Here is a 23,117-nt window from a genome sequence, read left to right as displayed (position 1 = left end):
TAGCTGGGATTACAGGCAGGCGCCACCACGCCTGGGTAATTTTTGTATTTTTAGTAGAGACAGGGTTTTGCTATGTTGGCCGGTCTGGTGTTGAACTTCTCACCTCAGGTGATCTGCCCACCCACCTCAGCCTCCCAAAGTGCTAGGATTACAAACGTGAGCCACTGCATCTGGCCTTTTATTCTTTTAATATACCTAGAATAATAGTAAACATGTGTAGAGAGCTTGACTTCCAGTTTCTGGTAAACAATTAGACTAACTCTCGAAGTAACTAAAAATGCTAGGAAAAGTATTTGAAAATATGCTAAAAGCCACTATGTGCTGACTATAAGAAAGAAGACAGTGAGAAATTAGGCCAAAATTGAAGGAAAAAACACTGAAAGCTAATCTGGAAAGGAAGCCACTTTAACTTGTGCCAGCACTAGCATATTTGAACTTGACCATGAATGGTTTTATGGGGCAAAAGGCCAGAAAATTAGGCCGGGCATGGTGGCTCACGCCTGTAATCGCAGCACTTTGGAAGGCCAAGGTGGGCGGATCATGAGGTCAGGAGATTGAGACCATCCTGCCTAACATGGTGAAACCCTGTCTCTACTAAAAATACAAAAAAAAAAAAATTAGCCAGGCGTGGTTGCGGACACCTGTAGTCCCAGCTACTCGGGAGGCTGAGGCAGGAGAATGGTGTAAACCCGGGAGGCAGAACTTGCAGTGAGCCAAGATTACGCCACCGCACTCCAACCTGGCAGTGACAGAGCAAGACTTTGTCTCAAAAAAAAAAAAAAAAAAAAAAAGGCCAGAAAATTAAAGACTTAAAAGTCCACGACTCACACTAAGTGGGAGTCCTTTCCCATGATAATTTGGGCCTTGTCGGACTCCATCAATGGTATGCTGGTAAATGTTCAACCACGAGCTCTGGCTGGGGCTGGGGAAGGAGGGTCCTGATGTATAGATCATTTGCCAGTTTCCGTGGTGTAAATACTCCCACCACAGCTGATTCCAAACTCTCAGCATGAGGTCACTGAACACAGCGCTGGGAAGCAGAGGCCTGTAAACCACCTGCAGCACAACCCTGACTCCACCCTCAGACTACAAGGAGTCAACCAGTCTGGCACAGTTGTGTGGCCAGTATTCACATCACCTGAGTGGTCAGGGACTCACAAACCCTGAACTTGGATTAAGGTCATCCCGGACTAGCGGTGACCTGAGGAGCCTGGCAGAAGCCAATATAAATTATCTCCAGGGGAAGGCCTCAAATTATCCCTATGAATAAATTTTAAACTAGTGTCCAGCATGGTCAAAGAGAACCAGGCATATAACAAGGAACTGTGACACCATGAGCAAGACCTAGCAGAAACAGACTCTCGGAGATGTCAAATATTAGAATCCTCAGACACAGGCTGTAAAACTACTGTGCTTTGTTGAAAGAAAGAAGTGTAAAAATACCTGCAGGAGACAGGAAACTACTAAAAGTGACAGATTTACAAAGGGCATTTGAAGAAAGCTTTATGGTTTTATCGGGGATCAAAATCACAAATACCTTCAGGAGCCAGAGAGGTAACACAAATGAGTAAAGTGGCTATGAGTGCACTGGTGACCCAGAGAATTCTGTCTGAAAAATACAGGGTCCTTCAGCTCTAGCCGATGGGTGCCATGGGACACTGAGGGTCCAGTTTGCAGGTCTGCTGGTTCTAGAGAAGCTGGGTATTTTTTTTTCCTTCCTTCCTTCCTTCCCTCCCTCCCTCCCTCCCTCCTTCCTTCTCCCTCCCTTCCTTCTTCTTTCCCTCCCTCCCTCTCCTCCTCCCTCTTTCCTTTTTCTTCTTTCGTTCTTTTCTTTCTTCTCTCTTTCTTTTCTTTCTTTCCTTTCTTTTCTTTTCTCTCTCTCTCTCTCTCTCCTTCATGCAGTGGCATGATCTTGGCTCACTGCAGCCTCTATGTTCTGGGCTCAAGCCATCTTCCCACCTCAGCCTCCTGAGCAGCTGGGGCTGCAGATGCGCACAACCACACCTGGCTATTTTTTGAATTTTTTGTAGGGATGGGGTTTCACCATGTTGCCCAGGCTGGTCTCCAACTCCTGGCCTCTAGCAATCCACCACCTCGGCCTCCCAAAGTGCTGGGATCACAGGTGTGAGTCACCGCGCCCAGCCTAGATTTCTTTTTATTATGATCAAATACACATAAAATTGACCATTGTAACCATTTAAAAGTGTACAGTTCAGTGTCATTAAGTACATTCACACTGTTCTGCAACCATCACCACTATCTCATCCCAGAACCTTCCTATCACTCCAAAAGGAAACCCCACATCCGTTAGCAGTCACTCCTGTTCTCCCCTCCCCCTTGCCCCTGGTAACCACCAATCTGATGTCTGTCTTTATGGATTCGCCTAGTTTTAGATATCTCCCACAAATGGGCTTTATCCTTTTGTGACCGGCTTCTTTCACTTAGCATGTTTCAAGGTTCACCCCATGTTGTAGCATGTATTCGTTCCCTTTCATGGCTGAATAATATCCCGTTGTGTGGATAGACACATTTATCCGTTCCTCAGTCACTATCTGAATTCTGACATAATATTTTCCTATTTTAAATTTTAAGGTACATCTTTTTAAAGTTTCCTGTGGCCCAAAGCACCTATCTATTGATCCCACATATATCTCTGTGAGATCTGTTTTATGACGTGCTGTTGCATATTTTCCCAGAAAATTCTCGGAATGATTCTCTGAAGTATCTGTTCTTTTATTTTCTTTTCTCTTTTCTTTTCTTTTTTTCTTTTCTTTCTTTCTCTCTCTCTTGTCTCTTTCTTTATTTCTCTTTCTTTTTATTTATTTATTTATTTCAGTCTTGCCCTGTCGCCCAGGCTGGAGTGCAATGGCATGATCTTGGCTCACTGCAACCTCTGCCTCCCAGGTTCAAGCGATTTTCCTTCCTCAGCCTCCCGAGTAGCTGAGATTACAGGCCCGCACCAGCACGCCCAGCTAATTTTTGCATTTTTAGTAGAGACAGGGTTTATTCATGTTGGCCGGGCTGGTCTCGAACTCCTGACCTCGTGATCTGCCCCTCCAAAGTACCGGGATTACAGGCATGAACCACTGCATCGGCCTTTTTTTTTTTTTTTTTTTTTTTTTTGAGACAGGGTCTCACTCTCTCTCAGGCTGGAGTGCAGTGGCTCCATCTCCGCTCACTGCAACCTCCGTCTCCCAGGTTCAAGCGAATCTCCTGCCTCAGCCTCCTGAGTAGCTGGGATTACAGGTGCCCACCACTGTGCCCGGCTAATTTTTGTATTTTTAGTAGACACGGGGTTTCACCCACCATGTTGGCCAGGCTGGTATCGAACTCCTAACCTCAAGTGATCCGCCCGCCTCGGCCTCCCAAAGCGCTGGGATTACAGGCATGAGCCACCGCACCCGGCTGGTATTTGTTCTTTTCTTCATTTTTCACGTCAGGAGTTTGCGTTTCAGAATAGTAAAAAGAAATGCCTAGGAAAAGGCCTGCGGTCTCTCCATTTCCTCAGTAGCGTTTTCGCCAAAGACCAAACCCTCAGGGGAAACGTCTAGAATGAGTGACAGCTTAAGGCTCAACCTTGAACTTTCCCGGGACTCAGTTTCCCCAGCTGTGAAATGGCTGCTGTTGGGCTCTCATCTCCAGGCCCGGGGCGCTGACATTTGGGCCACTCTCGGTCTCCCACTTCATTCTGGGAGCGCATTAGCTCTGGTCCAGCCGGTTCCACAGCTGAACACCAAGAAGCGGCACCCAGGTTACCCTGATTATCGCCGATTCCTCCCCAGGGCTCTGTTCGGAGGCCTCAAAAGCCCTCCTTGTAGATGGGACCAGCCCCTAGTACCCTCTAGGGCCATTTGGGCAGTAGCAGCGCCTGGTCTCAGTCTGGTACTGAAGTCAGGAGTGGCTTAAGGTGAAATCGTGATCCTCTAGTGAAGCTCAGCGAAGACCCTCTCGCCTTGTTTATGACAAGGGAACTTCTAGGGGGACGGGGGCGGGAGGAAGAGTCCCTGTTACGATGCTGATCATCATTCAGCTTTTGCTGAGCAAACTCTTTAGTACGCAAAGTCGAGAGTCTCTGGTAGTCTGCCTGGCCCCAGGCACCTTCCTACAACCCCAGTTTTCCAAAAGGACAAAGCCTGGGGCAGGCGACGTCCTAGCTCGCATTTGAACAGGGCCGCGGGCCAGCAGAGATGCGCGATGCCCAACTCTTTCCAAGAGCACCTCGCGTCCCGAACCGGCGCCTTCAACTCGGAGAAGTCAAGACACTCGCAAGAAACTTGCACTACTGCACCCGCCGCCGCGTTCCGGGGGCAGGGCAGGGGCAGCTGGGCTGGCTCCCGGGGAACGCGCACCCCCGCCCCGCAGACCGGCTGTCTCCTGTAGACCCCTCGGCACCTGCGGCCTCCGAGGAAGGCTCCGCGCGCACGTCCGCACGCCCGCCCCCGCCGCGCGCCCGGAGCCGGGGGTCGCCATGCGCCCTTCGGCACCTCCCCGGGAGGGCGTCCGGGGCGTCCCCTCTGGGGGCGCAGGAGGCCTGGTGGCGCTGCCCGGTGGCCGCGGCGCCCAGAGGCCGCACTGCCGGCGGCGGCGGCGGCGCGGCTCCCCCTGCTCGGTGCAGCTGCCGCCCGGCGCTTGCGCACTGGGCCGGGCGCGCGGCGGCCCCGGGCTTTGTGTGTGTGTGTGTGTGTGTGTGCGCGCGTGTGTGTGTGTGAGTGAGTGTGTGCGTGTGAGAGTGCGACTGTCTGTGCGCGAGTGAGTGAGCGGCGGGCGGGCGCGAGTGTGGCCGCCGCGGAGCGCGAGCAGGACCCGGCGGGCGCGCTCCCCAGCCTCCGTCTCCCCGCCGGAACCATGTCGGGCAGGTCGGTTCGAGCCGAGACCAGGAGCCGGGCCAAAGATGATATCAAGAGGGTCATGGCGGCGATCGAGAAAGTGCGCAAATGGTAAGCGGAGGCACCCGCCGCCCGCCGCCTCCCGGGCCACCCCGAGCCCGAGAGCGGCTCCGGAAAGCCGCGGGGCGCAGCGCCCCGGCCGCCTGCCCTGGCCCGGCCCCGCCGCGGGCCCCGGGACTTGGCGAGGGCGGGCGGGCGGCGCGCGAGCCGGGTCACCTGCGCCAGGCGGGGGCTGCGGCCGCTGCCCAGGTGCGCTCGTGCCTGTCGCCCACCTGGCGCGGCGGTGGCGGCGGCCCGGAGGCGGCGGGCGCCGGGATCGGGCGGCTGGAGCGGCGGGGCGGCCCCCGCGGCGGCGCTCGGCTCCCGGGAGGGGGGCTCGGGGCCGGCCCCAGAAGCCATTTCGTTTTGTGCAAGTCACATGAAAGCGGCTTCCCGCGCGCCGGGGCCGCGATGCCGGCGGCGGCGGGGAGAGCGCGAGCTCCATTGTGCAGGCTCCGAGCGGACCGCCGCCGCCGTCTCCTCCCCGCGCGCCCCGGCCCGCGCCCCGCCGCCCTCCGCCGGCCCCGGCCCGCCGGGCCGCCTGCTCCCGCCTCCCGGGCCCGGCGCCCTCGAGTCTGCGGAGTTTGCAAAGCGCGAGCCGTTTAAATTTAGCGCTTTGGGCTGCCTGGAGCGAGGGCTCTCGGCGACCAGGAAAGATGGGGGCGAGCGCCGGGCGCCAGCGGCCAGGGACGCGGGGCGCCCACGTTCCACCCGACTCTGCGCGGCGCCCCGGGAGGGGGGCTCGGGCCAGCGGATGTTTTTGGTCAGAAGCCGTTGGTCCTGGGCCGCGGCTGCCTCTCCACACCGGGAGCTCGTGTTTGTTTTGCGGAGGGAGCCGTTGTTTTTGTTCTCTGCACGGGGGAGAGGGGGACGCGGCGGCGGCCGCGCGTGGTTTTCGGGTTCACTTTAGCGTCCCCCCGGCGTGGCCCGGTCGATATTAAGGGGATCGAACCTTTCCGCGGCCTCGTCGGGGTCTGCTCGGAATCGGCCCCTGGGCCAGGCCCGAGGCGCGAGCAGATCGCCAGGTTGGGTCAGACTTGTTGAAAACTCCCCGATCCCTGATTTCAACTTTATTGTTTTTTTCCCACGCCTTCACCCGGGTCCCGGAGGGAGAGGAGCCGCGGCGACTCTGGCCCCGAGTGTCAGCGCCCGCGGGCTCGTCCCGACGCTTTATTTCGAGCTTGGAAGCCGGGCAGGCCCGGTGGCAGGGGATGTTTACGTTTGGGGTGTCGTTTCTCGAGTAGCGCTTCGATCTCTAAAAGCCACTGAGGGCGAGCCTCCGGTGTGGCGGTGTCACAAGTTAGCTGTCCTTTCTGAGTCAAACCCAACAAAAAAGGCAAGAGGAAAATCAATAAAGTCCACGTGCTCCCCGGCCTCCTATGGAAAGGGCTGGCTGCGATGGCCGGATGCCCGGCCGTGGGCTGGGTTTGGCTCCAGTGGGACAAAGAATTTTCAGAACCGTGAGAAGGGGAGGCTTTCCAAAGTTGAGATCCAAGTCGTCGGTGTCTCGGGAGCTCCCCTGGTACGCAGGGTGCCCGGTGCCCAACTGGAGCCATTTAAAAATGGCAGAAACAGCTGCAGGCCAACACACACACGCTGGAAAACAACCCGCAGCCCCCTCTACTGTGGGATTCCCCGCGGGAAGCCCGGAGTTGCTTCCCTCCTTGCCTCAGCCCCTGTGCAAAGAAAGAACTGGTGTCTGTCCGGGTCCCTTCTGCCGCCAACCTGGAGGTTGGGAAGCAGCCGGCAAGCCGCCTTTCTCTGCTCAAGGAGGCGTGGTGGGGCCTCCTACCCCAGGTTCCCGGCGGGACAGAGGCTCCTGCACCCTGACAGCTGCTCCCGCAGAGCAGCCAGCTGCTCTGCCGGGAGGGCAGATGGAGAGATGGGGCCGCCCACCCCGCGGGCCCCAGGGCGGCCGGCCTGGAGACCTTCCAGCCCGCTGACCCCGCCGGGGACCAGGCCTGTAGTTGGGGCTTGTGGGGCTGTGCCTCTGCGCCTCCCTGGGTTTGGGGAAACTACACATCGTGTCCTCTGAAGACCTCAGGCATTGGGATCTCATGGTCCAGCTTCCAGTTCACTTCGTTGCCGCGACCTTGGGCATATCATTGTCACTTCTCTAACCATGGTGACCCGGGGCTCTCTGCTTGGCTTCCAGGTCCCCTCGGGTTGTTGAGGACGAGTGAGGTCATGCCTCCAAGAGCACCGCGCCCTGGGCGCAGGAGGAGCTGTTGCTCAGTGTTGTCCGTGTTATAAGGTGGACTTTGTAGAAACTTGGCTTTGAGATTTTTTTTTTTTTGGCCCCTTCTAAGCGAAAGCCTTGGACTTATTGCCCAGGTTTCTCCGACCCCTGAGAAGCCATATCCCACCTTCCCCGTGCCTTTGGATTGGGTCTTTGACTCAGCCCATGAGACTTTGGGTTGTTTATTAATTGTGTGGCCACCAACCATGCATTTCACCACTGGTGGGGAGGTGGGGTTGCCAGGTTTAACCAGATAAAAATACAGCATACCCAGTTAAATTCGAATTTCAGATAAACAGTGAAATAATTAAAAATAAATGTTTTTGAGTATGTCTCATGCAATATTTGGGACACACTTATACTAAAAAATTATCTATTTATCTGAAATGCAAATTTAACAGGGCATCCTGTATTTTACCCAGAGGGAAGCTGGAGTGTCTGGCAGATCATTCGGCCCCAGGAGCCTTGGGTGGGTTTCTCCTCAGCCCTAGTGACCCCCAAAATTACCCACCCACTGTCCCCTGACGCTTCCCCCACCCCCGGAAAAGCTGTGGCCTCCCTCTCATTTGGGGCAGGCTGTCTCCTCTTCTCTTTGTGGGCTGTTTCAGCAAGGCAGGCCGGTGGAGTGTGAGGTGACCAGAAGATGGCTGAAGGGAAAACAAAATGGCAGGCCTCTTTTTGGGAAACGGGGCCAGGGTTTGGAGGCCCTGTGCTGGTGGAGGAGAGAAGGGGTCCAGGGAGATGGTGGGAGAGGAAAGCTTGGGCTGCAGCAGAGGCTTGAAGGCCCGCCACGGTGGCTCATGCCTGTAATCCCAGCACTTTGGAGGCTGAGACAGGAGGATTTCTTGAGCCCAGGAGTTCAAGACCAGCCTGGGTAACATACTGAGATTCCATATCTTTAAAAAAAAAAAAAAAAAAGCCGGGGCGGTGGCTCACGCCTGTAATCCCAGCACTTTGGGAGGCTGAGGCAGGCCGATCACGGGGTCAGGAGATCGAGATCATCCTGGCAAACACAGTGAAACCCCATTTCTACTAAAAAAAATACAAAAAAATTAGCCAGATGTGGTGGTGGGCGCCTGTAGTCCCAGCTACTCGGGAGGCTGAGGCAGGAGAATGGTGTGAACCCGGGAGGCGGAGCTTGCAGTGAGCTGAGATCGCACCACTGCACTCCAGCCTGGGCGACAGAGCGAGACTCCGTTTCAAAAAAAAAGAAGAAGAAGAAAAAAACAAAAGAAAAATTAGGATGGACGCACTGGCTCATGCCTGTAATCCCAGCACTTTGGGAGGCCGAGGCAGGCAGATCACCTGAAGTCAGGAGTTCGAAACCAGCCTGGCCAACATGGTGAAACCCTGTCTCTACTAAAGATACAAAAAATTAGCTGGCTGTGGTGGTGCATGCCTGTAATCCCACTTACTCTGGAGGCTGAGGCAGGAAAATTGCTTAAACCTGGGAGGCAGAGGTTGCAGGGAGCCGAGATCGCGCCACTGCACTCCAGCCTGTGCGACAGAGCGAGACTCATCTCAAAAAAAAGAAAAGGTTGGGCGCGGTGGCTCACGCCTGTAATCCCAGCACTTTGGGAGTCCGAGGCGGGAGGATTATGAGGTCAGGAGATCGAGACCATCCTGGCTAACACGGTGAAACCCCGTCTCTACTAAAAATACAAAAAATTAGCCGGACATGGTGGCGGGCACCTGTAGTCCCAGCTACTTGGGAGGCTGAAGCAGGAGGATGGCGTGAGCCCACAAGGCAGAGCCTGCAGTGAGCTGAGATCGCACCACTGCACTCCAGCCTGGGCAACAGAGCGAGACTCCATCTCAAAAAAAAAAAAAAAAGAAAAGAAAAAATTAGGCATGGTGACCCTCGTCTGTAATCCCAGCTACTCAAGAGGCTAAGCCTGGAGGATCACTTGAGCCCAAGAGGTTGAGGCTGCAGTGAGCTGCGATCATGCCACTGCACTCCAGCCTGGGTGACAGGCTTGTCTCCAAAAACAAAACAAACAAAGTAGGCTTAGGCTTAGGCCCAGGACCCCTCAGCCTGGTCTGAGGGTTCCCTCAATGACTTGCTGTGAGGACTGAGAAAGGTCTGTGCCCGAAGACCTCCCATCTGTCCCAGGAGAGGCGGAGGTTTGGGCCTGAGGCCTCCCTTACCTCAGCTCCTCCGGAGGTTTCATCATGGAGACCTTCCTTCTAGGCACGTGGCAGGTCAGGCAGACCTGGGCCTCGCTATGGTGAAGCCAGCCATGGGCCAGGCCTTCTGAGGTGACAGGGACTAGCCCTGAGAAGTGAGTACAAGGACAGGGATTAGAGCTCTCCTGGAGGGAGTCAGCAGGGTCCTCTTGGGCAGTGGGTAACCCTAAGATGGTCTTGTTGGCTAGCCCTTGGACCTGGACACAGGAGAACATTCAAAATTGGCCTTAGCCTGGAGAATCTGGGATGGATTCTTGTAGTTTATATAGGAGTCCGTGCTGGGGAGGAGCATTTGAGGCTATATTCCTACTGCTGGGAACTCATTTTTGTCCTTTCCTCCCAGGAACCCAAGTGTAATGGGAAGAGAGGTGCTGAAGTCAGGGTAAGGTGACGGGGCCCCCAAGACAGGAGGCGCAGGGCACAGCCAGGGCCAGCTTTGCAGCAAGCTGGGCTGCAACCTAGGGGTCGTGGTGATTTCTAGACCTAGTGCCTACAGGTGTCGAGAGTGAGGGTATCCGAGGGGGCCAGAGAGCCCATCTGGGGCAAGCTGTCACTCCCCAGGGCATGTGGGCCCGGGTCATGTTTTCAAGAGTAGCCAGAAGTCTGGAATCTTATGCGAAGGCTGTTTTGGTTTTTTTTGGAACTTTGGCAGCAGATTTAACATTTTGAAAGTATTGTGTAGGCCAAACAAAACACGCCTGTTGACCAGTTGTTTGCCACCCTAAATATAAAATGAGGCTCAGGCGTGGTGGCTCACACCTGTAATCCCAGCATTTTGGGAGGCCAAGGCAGGAAGATCACTTGAGCCCAGGGGGTCGAGGCTGCAGTGAGCAGTGATCGCACCACCGCACTCCAGCCTGGGCAACAGAGGGAGACCCTATCTCAAAAAAATAAAAAATAGGCTGGGCGCGGTGGCTTATACCTGTAATTCCAGCACTTTAGGAGGCCAAGGTGGGTGGGTCACCTGAGGTCAGTCAGCCTGGCTAACATGGTGAAACCCATCTCTACTAAAAATACAAAAATTAGCCGGGCATGGTGGTACTTGCTTGTAGTCCCAGCTACTCAGGAGGCTGAGGCAGGAGAATCGCTTGAACCCGAGAGGCAGAGGTTGCAGTGAGCCGAGATTGCACCACTGCACTCCAGCCTGGGCCCCAGAGTAAGAGTCTGTCTCAAAAAATTTTAAAAAAATGAAAAAATAAGAACGTGATGAGCATAGCTTAATACCCTCATTGGTGGAGGGGAGCAATGCCCCTTTTTGGGAAGGGCTATATGTTCTGTGGTGATGGTTTTGGGGGGCAATTGTGGGAAACCTCAGCTACTCTGCTGAACCCGTGTGCCCTCCCAATGTGTCTGGAATCCTGTGTCCTCCCGGGTGCTCACTTGGTGCCTTAAACTTGAGCTCCGTGGCCTCTCCGGGTGGCTGCTTGGCTGAGCATAGGTCCAGCCCAGAGGTAGAGTTCTTAATGTTCTTGCCTCTGTCCCAAAGCCCCCTCAATGTCCACACCTAGAAATACAGTTTCTCATCACTGAGGTAACTTAAGAACTCGGTGAAGAGGTTGCCAGTCGGGGCAAAGAGAGGCACGAAAGCCTGGCTGTATTCAGCTTGTAGCCTGTGGTGGTCTTGAGCCTCACTTGGAAGCAGCTGCAAACTTGCATCTTGGCTGATTTGCGGCCACAAAGCCCAGATCTCTGGCACACTTTCTGCCCTGAAAGGCGTCCTGTGTGTTACAAGTCAATTACTCCCCCCCCCCCCAAACACAATCAAACCTTGAATGGGTTGATTTACTGGGAAGCTGGTCCAGGGCTCATGAGTCATGAATGGCTTTGGCCAATCTGCATGGCGTCCTGGCAGTTTGTCATTCTTCCTCCAGCTTCTGTTACCTTGGCGCTCCTTTAGAATGATTCTTGGTTTTCATGGGAAACAGAATAGCAGGAGGTGGTGTCTGGGGTCCAAGCCCAAATCTAATTCTCTTCTGCCACTTCCTATCTGTGAGACCCCAGGCTAGTGGTATAACCTCTCTGGGCATCCTGTTTCTGCAACTGTAAAAAGGGTGACAATCGTCCCCCTCTTGTAGCCTGTTGGGAATCCCAGGGAGAGAGGGTGTGTAAGTAAAGTGCTTGGCGTGGAGCCTGGCATGTAACAGCCTGGGCACACAATGGCTATTGTGATGGTTGCTCTAACAACTGAGGTTCTTCCCAGGAGCACCCTGTCTCTTCTGGACACCTTCTGATGGCTCAGAATGGAGGAGGGGAAAGGTGGGCACTGCTCTGCCCACAGGAGGCAGGAGACTGGCCAGTAGACTTAAGACACCCGTCTTTCCTGCATCGTTTCTGGGTGAAAAGGTGCAAGGAGCGGGGGCGGAGAGGCTGATCTCAACAGCTGTGCTGGGTGAAGGGTTTGAGTGCTGGCTCTGGGAGAATGAGTTCACCTTCACCGCCCTGTGCCTCAGTTTCTTTATCTGTCAAATGGGGAAGTTGCCATTTCCTGCCAGACGAGCCAGCACAGTACTTAGTACATAAAAGGCACTAGGAATGGCCATTGGGTATAATAAGAAAAGCCAGGCCGTAGTGTCCTCTGAGGGAACACATGGGACCCGAGCAGGCAGAGTTTTTAGGGGTGGGGTGTCTGTGGTTTCGGCTGGCTGGCTTTGAGTATGCTCTGTCATCCCGCAACCCTCGTGGTGACAGGGTGGGAGTCCTGTAACCTGTCACACCAGCATGTGAGGGCCGTGTGCCCCACAAGGGGGTGACCTAAGGCTGAGTTTGGGCAGAGTCCAGAAAAGGTGCCAGGCAGCTCACGGCCAGAGGTGCTCATGCCACAGAGAATTCTTGGTTCTGGGAACTTTTGTCACCAAAATTGCTGAGGACTTGGGCAGCTGTGTCGCCTGTACCAGGGGTGTGCCTGCCCCAACAGCCCCTGCTGGGGCCCGTAAATCTGCCAGCCTCCTAGCTGAGCCATCAGTGGCTCCTTGGTGGCCTCACACATCTCCTATCTGGCAGAGCCTCGATTTAGAAGCCTCGGTTCCAACCCCAGCCCTGCTTCTGGGGGGCTCTCCTGAGCCTCAGTCCCCTCAGGGGTGTGGCTGCTGGGCCTTTCGGGCTGTAAGGGACAAGTGGAGTGCAGGGAGTCAAGGACAGGAGGTGGCTGGCTATAGCAATAATCGGAACAATGACAGTGGCTCGGAGCAGAGTGGTGGGGTGGAGGAGAGGGTGGTCATTGTTATCTCCAATGAAAACTGGTCCTGTTTGCTTCTGTGGATTGTAAGTTTCTCCTCATCCATAAACGTGCCTCTCATAGTGGGGGTCTGGACTTGGTCCTTCAGGCGTTTGTAATGCAGCTGGGGCGACCTTGCAGACAGGGTCGCTAGGAGCCCCAAATCAGGGGTGCAGGTCCCCTCCCACCCGGCTGCCACCCACAGATTCAGGCCGTGTAACCTCCTTTCAGGCTGAAGTCACCACTCCGTGGCTCTCCTTGGCCGCCTTGAAGGGCGTTCTTCCGGCAGTGTGGGCGGCTCCCCAGCTTGCCTGCTTCTGCCTCCCTGACCTCAGACGCATTGCCCAGAGGGCAGGAGGAGCCCCGGGGTGTCCTTGGTGACGACTCCACCTCCGACGGGAGGAATCGGCCTGCTGGCCTGGAGGCCTCTCTGCTGCCCAGAAGGGTGCGGGTGGCCCAGTTCACTGGCTGAGTGGCATTGGCAGTGACACAGGGGGAACCTGGGCCTGACTCCCGCCACCCATAGGAGTCCTTGTAATGGCAGCCCCACCCTCAGTCTTTTTGGCGACAGCCTGGAGAGGGCAGCCATGCTGTGTGGTGTAACGGGGTGGAGAAACCAGGCTTAGATGGGTGATGTGGCCTGCCCGGGGGCTCCTGCTAGCGAGGGTCGAGCTGGGATTCAAACCCTCATCTGTGTGATCTGGAGCTTGCTCTCAGCCCCAGGGGAGCGTGGCCTGTGTCCCCCAGGGATGAAGAGTCCGCAGTAACAGGCTCTTCCTCGTCCTCCTCAGGGAGAAGAAATGGGTGACCGTTGGTGACACATCCCTACGAATCTACAAATGGGTCCCTGTGACGGAGCCCAAGGTTGACGATGTGAGTATGGAGGGCTGGTCCCTGGGGTGGGCCGCCCATTCGTGCTGCTCCCACCACGGGGACGGAGGTTGTTCGCTGCTACCCACCGTGCTGGGGCTCTGGGACCAAGAGCCCCTGGGATTAGAAGGACCCAGCTTAGACTTGGGGAGGCTGCTGGACCAGTCACCGCCTCTCCTACTCCAGCCCCAGAGTCTGGCCCTCAGAGCAGTGGGGGTGGGGGGCATCCTGTAAGATGTGTCGTCTTCTTCTTCTTCTTCCTTCCTCTTCCTTCCTCTTCTTCTTCTTCTTCTTTTTTTTTTTTTTTTTTTTTGAGACGGAGTCTCGCTCTGTCGCTCAGGCTGGAGTGCAGTGGCCGGATCTCAGCTCACTGCAAGCTCCGCCTCCCGGGTTTATGCCATTCTCCTGCCTCAGCCTCCTGAGTAGCTGGGACTACAGGCGCCCGCCACCTCGCCCGGCTAGTTTTTTGTATTTTTTAGTAGAGACGGGGTTTCACCGTGTTAGCCAGGATGGTCTCGATCTCCTGACCTCGTGATCCACCTGTCTTGGCCTCCCAAAGTGCTGTGATTACAGGCTTGAGCCACCGCGCCCGGCCTTTTTTTTTTTTTTTTTTTGATACAGAGTCTCACTCTGTTGCCCAGGCTGGAGTGTAGTGGCGTGATCTTGACTCACTGCATCCTCTGCCTCGTGGGTTCAGGAGATTCTTCAGCCTTAGCCTCCCAAGTAGCTGTGATTACAGGTGCGCACCACCACATGGGCCAATATTTTGTATTTTTAGTAGAATGGAGTTTTACCGTGTTGGCCAGGCTGGTCTCAAACTCCTGACCGCAGGTGATCCACCTGCCTGGGCCTCCCAAAATGCTGGAGTTAAAGTGTGAACCACCGCGCCTGAGCTGCAAGTTGTGTCTTCTGGGCTGAGCGCCCTCCCCAGGGCTTGGCACTGTGTTTTGGGGCAGGTGTGGTAGCGCCCACAGATAGGCACGTTCTCCCCACCTTTGTGGTTCTGTTCCTGAGCCTCTGACCATCTGCCAGGCCCTGGGCTGATGCCTCACATGCGGCATCTCTGTTATTTTTCCTACTCAGCCTGTGGAGTTGATGTTTTTAACTCTCCTCTGTACAGGCTCAGAGAGGTGAAGCCACTTGCCTAGAGTCACACAGCTCACCTCAGAGCTGTGAATGGAGCCCAGGTCTGTCTGACTCCAAAGCGCATATTCTCTCTGCGCTTGGAGAAGCTTCTGGTGAGTGGAGCTGGTGGTGACAGGGCCCCCCTCCCCGGGGTTAGGAAAGCCTGGTGCAGGGATGCGGGGTCTCCAAGAGGGCTCCAGGAGGGGTGGCGCCATCCCGACTTCCACCACTAGAGGGAGCGCGAGGCGCTGTCCTGTGATGGCTGGTAACTGCCCGGAGCAGACAGGGCTCTCCAACTTAGTGGCTCCCAGGCCAGTTAACTCCAAAGATCCCTCTCATTTCCATCCCAAATCAAGAACAGTCTCCCCCATAGGCCTTTGGGCTGTTCCCCCCTGCCTGGACTGCCTTCCCTGTTTACTCAAACTCAGTCCTTCTACCCAGGAAGATGGCACAGACTAACCCACATGGCTGTAGCTACTCTTGGGAGTGACATGAGGTCATGATTGGTAGATTTGGGGTGGGGGAAGTGTGTGGGGGTCCAGCTTCCTCCAAAAAGACAGGGGCTAAGTTTCTCCCCCCATCTTCAGTTACCTGCCCTGCAAGTCTTGGGTCTCTGAGCAGGGTTGTGGCTCCATTCTTCACCCTGTGATCACATGCTCATCCCTGAACTTGGGCCTTTGTTGTCCCTCCTGGTTCTAGCCTGGGCTCCCGGAACCACCGGAGCTGCTTTCCCCAAAGGGACTGAGCCTTAGTCTCTCTCCGCATCTCCCAGGGAAGAGCAGGGCAGGCCCCTTGAAGGCAGCTCCTGGCTCCAGCCCATGTCTGTGCCTTGCCCGCCATTAGGTGTAGAAACCCCGGTTGCATTTGAGAAGATGTGGTCCCTGCTCTCAAGGAATTTCTAATCTCGTTGGGGGAAGATAATTATAGAATAGCATGAAACAGATATCAGGGAAGTGCCAAATGGAATATGATCAAGGGGAAAATGTAAGCTCTGGGCCATGAGGAAGGACCTGGCAGCTCTAGGCTTCAAGGGACCGTTGGATTTGGAAGCAGACAGACCAGCCCCAATTAACCTGTGATGTTGGGCAGGTGACCCCACCTTGCTGGGCCTTAGTCCCCTCTTTTGTGTAATGGAGCAGTAACATCCAACTCGCGGTTTCTGCAACAGAGCAAAAGCAATATATCACCACGGAGAATACTGAGCACTGTGCCGGCTGTGCAGACGGTGCCGAGAAATGCAAATTCCCTTTTCATCTGTGAACCAGGATGTGCCATGTGCCACTCCCCCACCCCTTTCCCTCCAGGGCGATGGTTCTCAGCCTGGCTGAGCACCTTGAGAAGATGCAGATTCCTGGGCCCCACACCAGGTCGCTAAGTCTCTGCAGGTTGGGGCTGGGAATCTGCCGTGTGGAGGGAGAGCTTTTTATTGTTTTAAACACTCAGTATCTGGTTATATCCATTTGTTACTTTAGAACTTTTGAAAATTCCGTCCTTTTAAATAGGTAAAACATGTTACAAAATTCAAATTCAAAACAGTTTTTTAATTAAGACAATTTACATATCATAGAAGTCATTTTTTTTTTTTTTTTTTTAAAGAGACAGGGTCTCTGTGCCCAGTCTGGAGTGCAATGGCAGGATCATAACTCACTGCAGCCTCGACCCACTGGACTCAAGCAATCCTTCTATCTCTGCCTCCTGAGTAGCTGGGACTGCAGGCATGCACACCTGGCTAATTTATTTATTATTTTTATTTATTTATTCATTTATTTTTTGAGATGCAGTCTCTGTTGCCAGGCTGGAGTGCAGTGGCACAATTTTGGCTCACTGCAACCTCCCCCTCTTGAGTTCAAGCAATTCTCCTACTTCAGCCTCCCAAGTAGCTAGGACTACAGGTGCACACCTCCACGCCCGGCTCATTTTTGTATTTTCAGTAGAGACGGGGTTTCACCATGTTGGCCAGGCTGGTCTCGAGCTCTTAACATCATGATCTGCCCACCTCCCAAAGTGCCGGGATTACAGGCGTGGGCCACCACACCCAGCCGCACACCTGGCTTATTTATTTATTTATTTAATAGAGACAGGGTCTGGCTATGTTGCTCAGGCTGGTCTCAAACTCCTGGCCTCAAGCCATCTTCCTGCCTGAGCCTCCCAAAGTGCTGGGATTACAGGCGTGAGCCACCATGCCCGGCCAGCAGTCACTCTTTTAAAGTATTCAGTTCAGTTAATATGTTCACAGAGTTGTGCAACTGTCACCACCGTAATTCCAGAACATTTTCATCACCCCCAAAAAGGAACTCGCACCCGTTAGCAATCACTCCCCATTCCCCTCGCCTGCCCCTGGCAACCACCAATCCACCTTTTGTCTGTTTGGATTTGTGTATCTTCAGATGTTACTCTTTTACTGCATATCTTTTTAAAATCTGCCTCTCATCCCTGCCTGCACCCCCCATCCCCACCCCAGTTCTCACCCCTAGAGGCGCCCAGTGTTGCCAGGTTTTGTTTATTTTTCTAAAGGGAGCCTTCGCTTGCAAACATACATGTAAATACACACATGCACACACACACAGGCGCGCACACATGTGCATACACACACACATCCTTTGCTTGATGGGGCTCACATATCCTGCATCTTTCTTATATATGTATAGGCAATATTGACATATTTTAATGTGTTAGTATTTTGCAGATCACCCCATGTTAGTCTGTGAAGAACCACCTTACTCTCTGTAATTGTTGCATCGGATTTCATTGAATGAATGGACCACGATTGATTTAACGCGTCTCCTACCGTTGAGCCCAGGTTGTTTCTAACATGACTTCTGACTTCATGTGAATCCCACCAGGACCTTGGGAACTGCCCTTCCATGTCTACAGCCTTTTGTTAAAAAAAAAAAAAAAAAAAAAAAAAGGTCCAGGTGCGGTGGCTCATGCCTGTAATCCCAGCACTTTGGGAGGCCGAGGCAGGCGGATCACGAGGTCAGGAGATCGAGACCATCCTGGCTAACACAGTGAAACCCCGTCTCTACTAAAAATGCAAAAAATTAGCCGGGCATGGTGGCGGGCGCCTGTAGTCCCGGCTACTCGGGAGGCTGAGGCAGGAGAATAGCGTGAACCCGGGAGGCGGAGCTTGCAGTGAGCTGAGATCCGGCCACTGCACTCCAGCCTGGGTGATAGAGCGAGACTCTGTCTCAAAAAAAAAAAAAAAGGAATGACCAGGCATGGTGGCTCATGCCTATAATCCCAGGACGTTGGGAGGCTGAGGCAGTGGATCATGAGGTCAGGAGTTCGAGACCAGCCTGGCCAAAAATATTGGTGAAACCCGTCTCCACTAAAAATACAAAAATTAGCCTGGTGTGGTGGCGTGCGCCTCTAGCTCCAGCTATTTGGGAGGCTGAGGCAAAATAATCGCTTGAATCCGGGAGTTGAAGGTTGCAGTGAGCCATGGTCGCACCACTGCACTGACAGAGCGAGATTCTGTCTCAAAAAAAAAAAAAAAAAGGAATGGCACAAAAAGCATCCCCACCCTCCCTCCTTTCTACCAGCTCTTCCCTCCTAACTCCTCCTGCACGTTTGTGCTGGAGGTCGGCGGAGTACACTTTGAGAAAGGCTGCCCCAGGGGGCCTGCAGCTGGCGCAAATGAGTGACCTCTGGGTCACCTGGCATTACTTTGTACCTGCTCTGGGCTGATGGTGGCCTCTTCCCCAGATACTCTCCCTAAAAGAGGAGGCAGGTCCTGCCAGCCAGGGTGTTTCCACACTGCTGCTGACAGTCCCAGAAACAGGCAGGCTTATTTCCCAGGGTGCCGGAGCGGGGCCAGCCTCAGAACCCTCCCCTCCGTGGGGCTCTTTGATTCCACAGTGGGCGAGATCCAGAGACCAGTCCCTAATAGGACGCGTTCAAATGCAGGCCCAGGAAAACCCTCCGGAGGCCTGGGGTCTCCAGAAGGCTTCCACGGAAGAAAATACTCACACCCCTCCCCAGGGCCTCGGAGCACGTGTGCACACACATGCGATCTGGTGACTCGGTTTCTGCTCCATTCTCCCCTGCAGAAAAACAAGAATAAGAAAAAAGGCAAGGACGAGAAGTGTGGCTCAGAGGTGACCACTCCGGAGAACAGTTCCTCCCCAGGGATGATGGACATGCATGGTGAGTGCCCGTGGCCTGCCAGCCTCTCCTGCCCAACCTGGGGCCTTGGCCAAGCACTCGGTCATGTTTTCATTTCTCCAGCAGGTTTGTTCACATTCCAGGCAAGGGGTAGGAGGGCTGGGCAGGGCCCGGGGGCCTCTGTGCCAAGGAGAAGACAGCAGAGGAGAGGAAGTTTCTTTTCCCAGCGTACCAAGCCAAGAGACATAAACTAAGCCAGAGACATAGAAATTAGACCCTCTCCTCACCCAGGGACAGGAACCACACAGGAGAGGTTTCCGTCAGCCTCGTGTGCACAGGAAGATTGTTTGGATGTATTTTTCCTCCCCCCCCATATACATTATATAAGTGGCTGTGTTTCCCATTTTGTTTTGGCTGCTGGAAATCTACAAACTGGATTTTGTTGGTTTGGTTTGGTTTTTTTTGAGATGGAGTCTGATGGAGTCCCGCTCTGTTGCCTAGGCTGGAGTGCAGTGGCGTGATCTTGGCTCACTACAATCTATGCCTCCTGGGTTCAAGCGATTTTCCTGCCTCAGCCTCCCAAGTAGCTGGGACTACAGACGTGCGCCACCATCCCTGACCAATTTTTATATTTTTTAGTAGAGACGAGGTTTCACCATGTTGATAAGGCTGGTCTCGAACTCCTGGCCTCAAGTGGCCTGCCCGCCACAGCCTCCAAAAGTGCTGGGATTACAGACATGAACCACCACGCCCGGCCTCCAAACTGGATTTCTGACTTCATGTTAATGCCACCAGGACCTTGGGAACTGCCCTTCCATGTCTACAGCCTAACTCCCTTTGCTGTTTCATTTCAAATGTTGTAACTTAGCCAGGTACGGGGGATACACACCTGTAGTCCTAGCTCCTTGGGAGGCTGAGGTGGGAGGATCGCTTGAGCCCAGGAGTTCAAGGCTGCAGTGTGCTATGATCACACCTGAGAGTAGCTGCTGCACTCCAGCCTGGGCAATACAGTGAGACCCCATCTCTTCAAAAGGCAAAAAAACCAAAAAAGTTGTAACCTAGGTCCATCAACCAAATCCAGATGGTGCTGTGTGCCATTGTTTCCTGTTGCTGGTGTCTGTTTCTGTTTTGACCTTTTTATTTGAGAGGAAACGTGCAGATGATATGTGTACGCCTCCGTGAAATGTTCCCAAACCGCACACACAACGTTCTGAGCCGGTCCCCAGTGTCCCCCACAGGTCCTCACGGTTGTCTCCATCCACCCAAGGAAAACGCCGTCAGAAATTCAAACCTACAGTTCCTTTTTGTTTTTTGGGGTTTTTTTTGTTTTTTTTTTGTTTTTGTTTTTTTTTAGGCAGAGTCTCGCTCCTGTCACCCAGGCTGGAGTGCAGTGGTGCGATCTCAACTCACTGCAACCTCCACCTCCTAGGTTCAAGCAATTCTTCTGCCTCAGCCTCCTGAGTAGCTGGGATTACAGGCTTGTGCTACCAAGCCTGGCTAATTTTCTTTTTATTTTAGTAGATAGTAGGTTTCACCGTGTTGCCCAGGCTGGTCTCGAACTCCTGGTCTCGAACACCCGCCTTGGCCTCCCAAAGTGCTGGAATTTATAGGTGTGAGCCACCGTGCCTGTCCCTAAAGCTTCATGAAAATTAAGTTGGCTTTCCATGTTTGAAAGTCAGTAAATCTCCATCCTGCCATCCCTTGAGAAATCAGATCTGGCAGCCCGATAGCTGTGTGCTCCCTTGAGGCAGGGGCTGCCTGGAACTGCCTGAAGCCAGAGCCACCTTCCCTTAGGAAGAGTGTGGCACCTCCAGGCCCACCTGGGTCACCCACCGCCTCTTTATCACCTGTCTGGCCTGCTAAGACAAGAGCCTGCAACCCTTTCCCTTTTCAGTCTCTTGACCCTAATTTCAATGTCTTTGTACTTTTGACCACCAGAACCTTTGGTCCAGCCAGGTAGTAGTAGATAAACAACTAAATAAGAAACTGGAAGGGAATATTGGTTTGCTGGAGTTTCTGATCTCTCCAGACGCAGGGCTGTCTTGTTCTAGGGAAGAAAGGCCAGCAAACCTCCCCACGTGCCCAAACTGACCTGTCTGGAAAACACAGTCACCAGTTCCAAGGGTAGGGGGACTGGTAGGTTTCTGAGGGGGCTTTAGAAAATCACAGCGGTGGTGGCTCACGCCTGTAATCTCAGCACTTCGGGAGGCCGAGGCAGGCGAATCACGAGGTCAGGAGTTCAAGACCAGCCTGGCCAACATGGTGAAACCCTGTCTCTACTAAAAGTACAAAAAACGGGCGTGGTGGCTCACACTTGTAATCCCAGCACTTTGGGAGGCTGAGACAGGCGGATCACGAGGTCAGGAGATCGAGACCATCCTGGCTAACATGGTGAAACCCCGTCTCTACTAAAAATGCAAAAAATTAGCCAGGCGTGGCAGTGGGCGCCTGTAGTCCCAGCTACTTGGGAGGCTGAGGCAGGAGAATGGCGTGAACCCAGGAGGCGGAGCTTGCAGTGAGCTGAGATCGCACCACTGCACTCCAGCCTGGGCGATAGAGCGAGACTCCGTCTCAAAAAAAAACAAAAAACAAAAAACCTTGGCATGGGACCAAGCGCAGTGGTTCACACCCATAATCCCAACACTTTGGGAGGTCAAGTTAGGAGGATCAGTTGAGTCCAGGAGCTTGAGACTAGCCTGGGCAACACAGGGAGACCTCATTTCTACAAAAAAATAATAGGCCGGGTGCTGTGGCTCATACCTGTAATCCCAGCACTTTGGGAGGTTGAGGTGGGTGGATCACGAGGTCAGGAGATTGAGACCATCCTGGCTAACATGGTGAAACCCTGTCTCTACTAAAAATACAAAAGAATTAGCCGGCCATGGTGGCGGGCGCCTGTAGTCCCAGCTGCTCACGAGGCTGAGGCAGGAGAATGGTGTGTACCTGGGAGGCAGAGCTTGAAGTGAGCCAAGATTGTGCCACTGCTCTCCAGCCTGGGCGACAGAGTGAGACTCTGTCTAAAAAAAAAAAAAAAAGATTAAAAATTAATAATAAATTTAGCTGGATGTGGTGACACACACCTATAGTCACAGCTACTCTGGAGGCTGAGGTGGAAGGATCACTTGAACCTGGGAGTTGGAGGCTGCAGTGAAAGGTAGTTGTACCACTGCATTCCAGTCTGGGCAACAGAGCAAGACCCCATCTCTTTAAAAAATATAGATAGATAGATAGATAGATAGAGTCATAATAAATATATTATTTTGGGCCAGGCTCATACCTGTCATCCCAGCACTTTAGGAGGCTGAGGTGGGAGGATCATTTGAAGTCAGGAGTTAGAGACCAGCCTGGCCAACATGGTGAAATCCCATCTCTACTAAAAATACAAAAATTATTGAGTGTGGTCCTACACGCCTGTAACTTGGGAGGCTAAGGCAGGAGAATTGCTTGAACTCAGGAGGCGGAGGTTGCAGTGAGCTGAGATCGCGCCACTGCACTCCAGCATGGGCGACAGAGCAAGACTCCATCAAAAAAGAAAAAATTATTTTATTTTACTCAAAAATAGAGACAGGGTCTTGCTATGTTGCCCAGGCTGGTTTCAAACTCCTGAGTTCAAGCAATCCTCCTCCCTCAACCTCCCAAAGTGCTGGACGTATAGGCATGAGCCACTGTGCCCAGCCTATAATAAAAATTTGAAAAAACCTTGGCCTGTTAACAGCTCACATTTATGAAACCGTCACAACGTGCCAAGTATCATGCTAAGCATCATTGCCTCGTTTGAGTCTAATTACCAACCCCATTTTACAGACGGAGAAACTAAGGCCCAGTGAGGTGAAGTAACATGCATGGTTAGCAAGTTCATAATTTGCAGTGCCATTGCTGGCACTTGAGGTCCTTTGAAGACAGAATCCAGGTTAGTGGCTGGGCGTGGTGGCTCACACCTGTAATCCTAGCACTTTGGGAGGCCAAGTTGAGAGGATCATTTAAGGTCAGGAGTTGGAGACCAGCCTGGCCAAACATGGTGAAACCCTGTCTCTACTAAAAATACAAAAATTAGCTGGGCATGGTGGCGGTCACCTGTAATCCCAGCTACTCGGGAGGCTGAGGCAGGAAAATCCCTTGAACTGGGAAGGGAAGGTTGTGGTGAGCCAAGATCACGCCACTGCACTCCAGCCTGGGCAAGAGAGTGAGGCCGTGTCTCAAAAAAAAAAAAAAAAGATCCAGGTTTGTGACCTGGACGAACCCTCCAGAAAAATCTAGAATGCTGAACAAACCAGGTCCCCAGACACAGGAGCCCTGTTCACTTTCTCATTTTCATTTTCGTGCACGTGCGGCCGAAACCCAGTCAGACTGCAGTCGTGTGAATGGGAAGGTCAGGGAAAGATGCGGGCTGGGCGAGTTTCCTGGAAGGCTTCCAGTGGGAGGATGGGTACAGCAGGAGATGAAGGGAGAGAGT

At 53.6% G+C, this 23,117-nt stretch overlaps 1 protein-coding gene across 6 annotated transcripts in view; it reads left to right on the top strand.

Annotated features, from left to right (window-relative positions):
* Positions 1 to 3,870: 3,870 nt before the first annotated feature.
* Positions 3,871 to 23,117, top strand: part of BCL7A (BAF chromatin remodeling complex subunit BCL7A) — a 37,864-nt gene continuing 18,617 nt past the window's right edge. For 4 of the 6 annotated variants that reach the window (XR_004439528.1, XM_033220319.1, XM_033220318.1 and 1 more), the window contains exons 1-3: positions 4,473 to 4,937; positions 13,357 to 13,438; positions 18,610 to 18,706. Coding sequence is in view for 5 of the 6 variants with exons in the window: in XM_033220319.1 (XP_033076210.1) it covers positions 4,846 to 4,937; positions 13,357 to 13,438; positions 18,610 to 18,706 (271 nt within the window). In the remaining variant the exon portion in view is untranslated. Of the gene's footprint in view, positions 4,938 to 11,060; positions 11,608 to 13,356; positions 13,439 to 18,609; positions 18,707 to 23,117 lie in introns of those variants that run through there. The other 2 variants (XM_033220316.1, XM_033220320.1) reach the window with 2 other exon arrangements.

Source organism: Trachypithecus francoisi, unplaced genomic scaffold, assembly GCF_009764315.1.
Source record: "Trachypithecus francoisi isolate TF-2019V2 unplaced genomic scaffold, Tfra_2.0 Lachesis_group11, whole genome shotgun sequence".
Taxonomy (NCBI): Eukaryota; Metazoa; Chordata; class Mammalia; order Primates; family Cercopithecidae; genus Trachypithecus; species Trachypithecus francoisi.
Note: the sequence above shows the minus strand (reverse complement) of the source record. Positions and strands in the feature narration are given on the sequence as shown.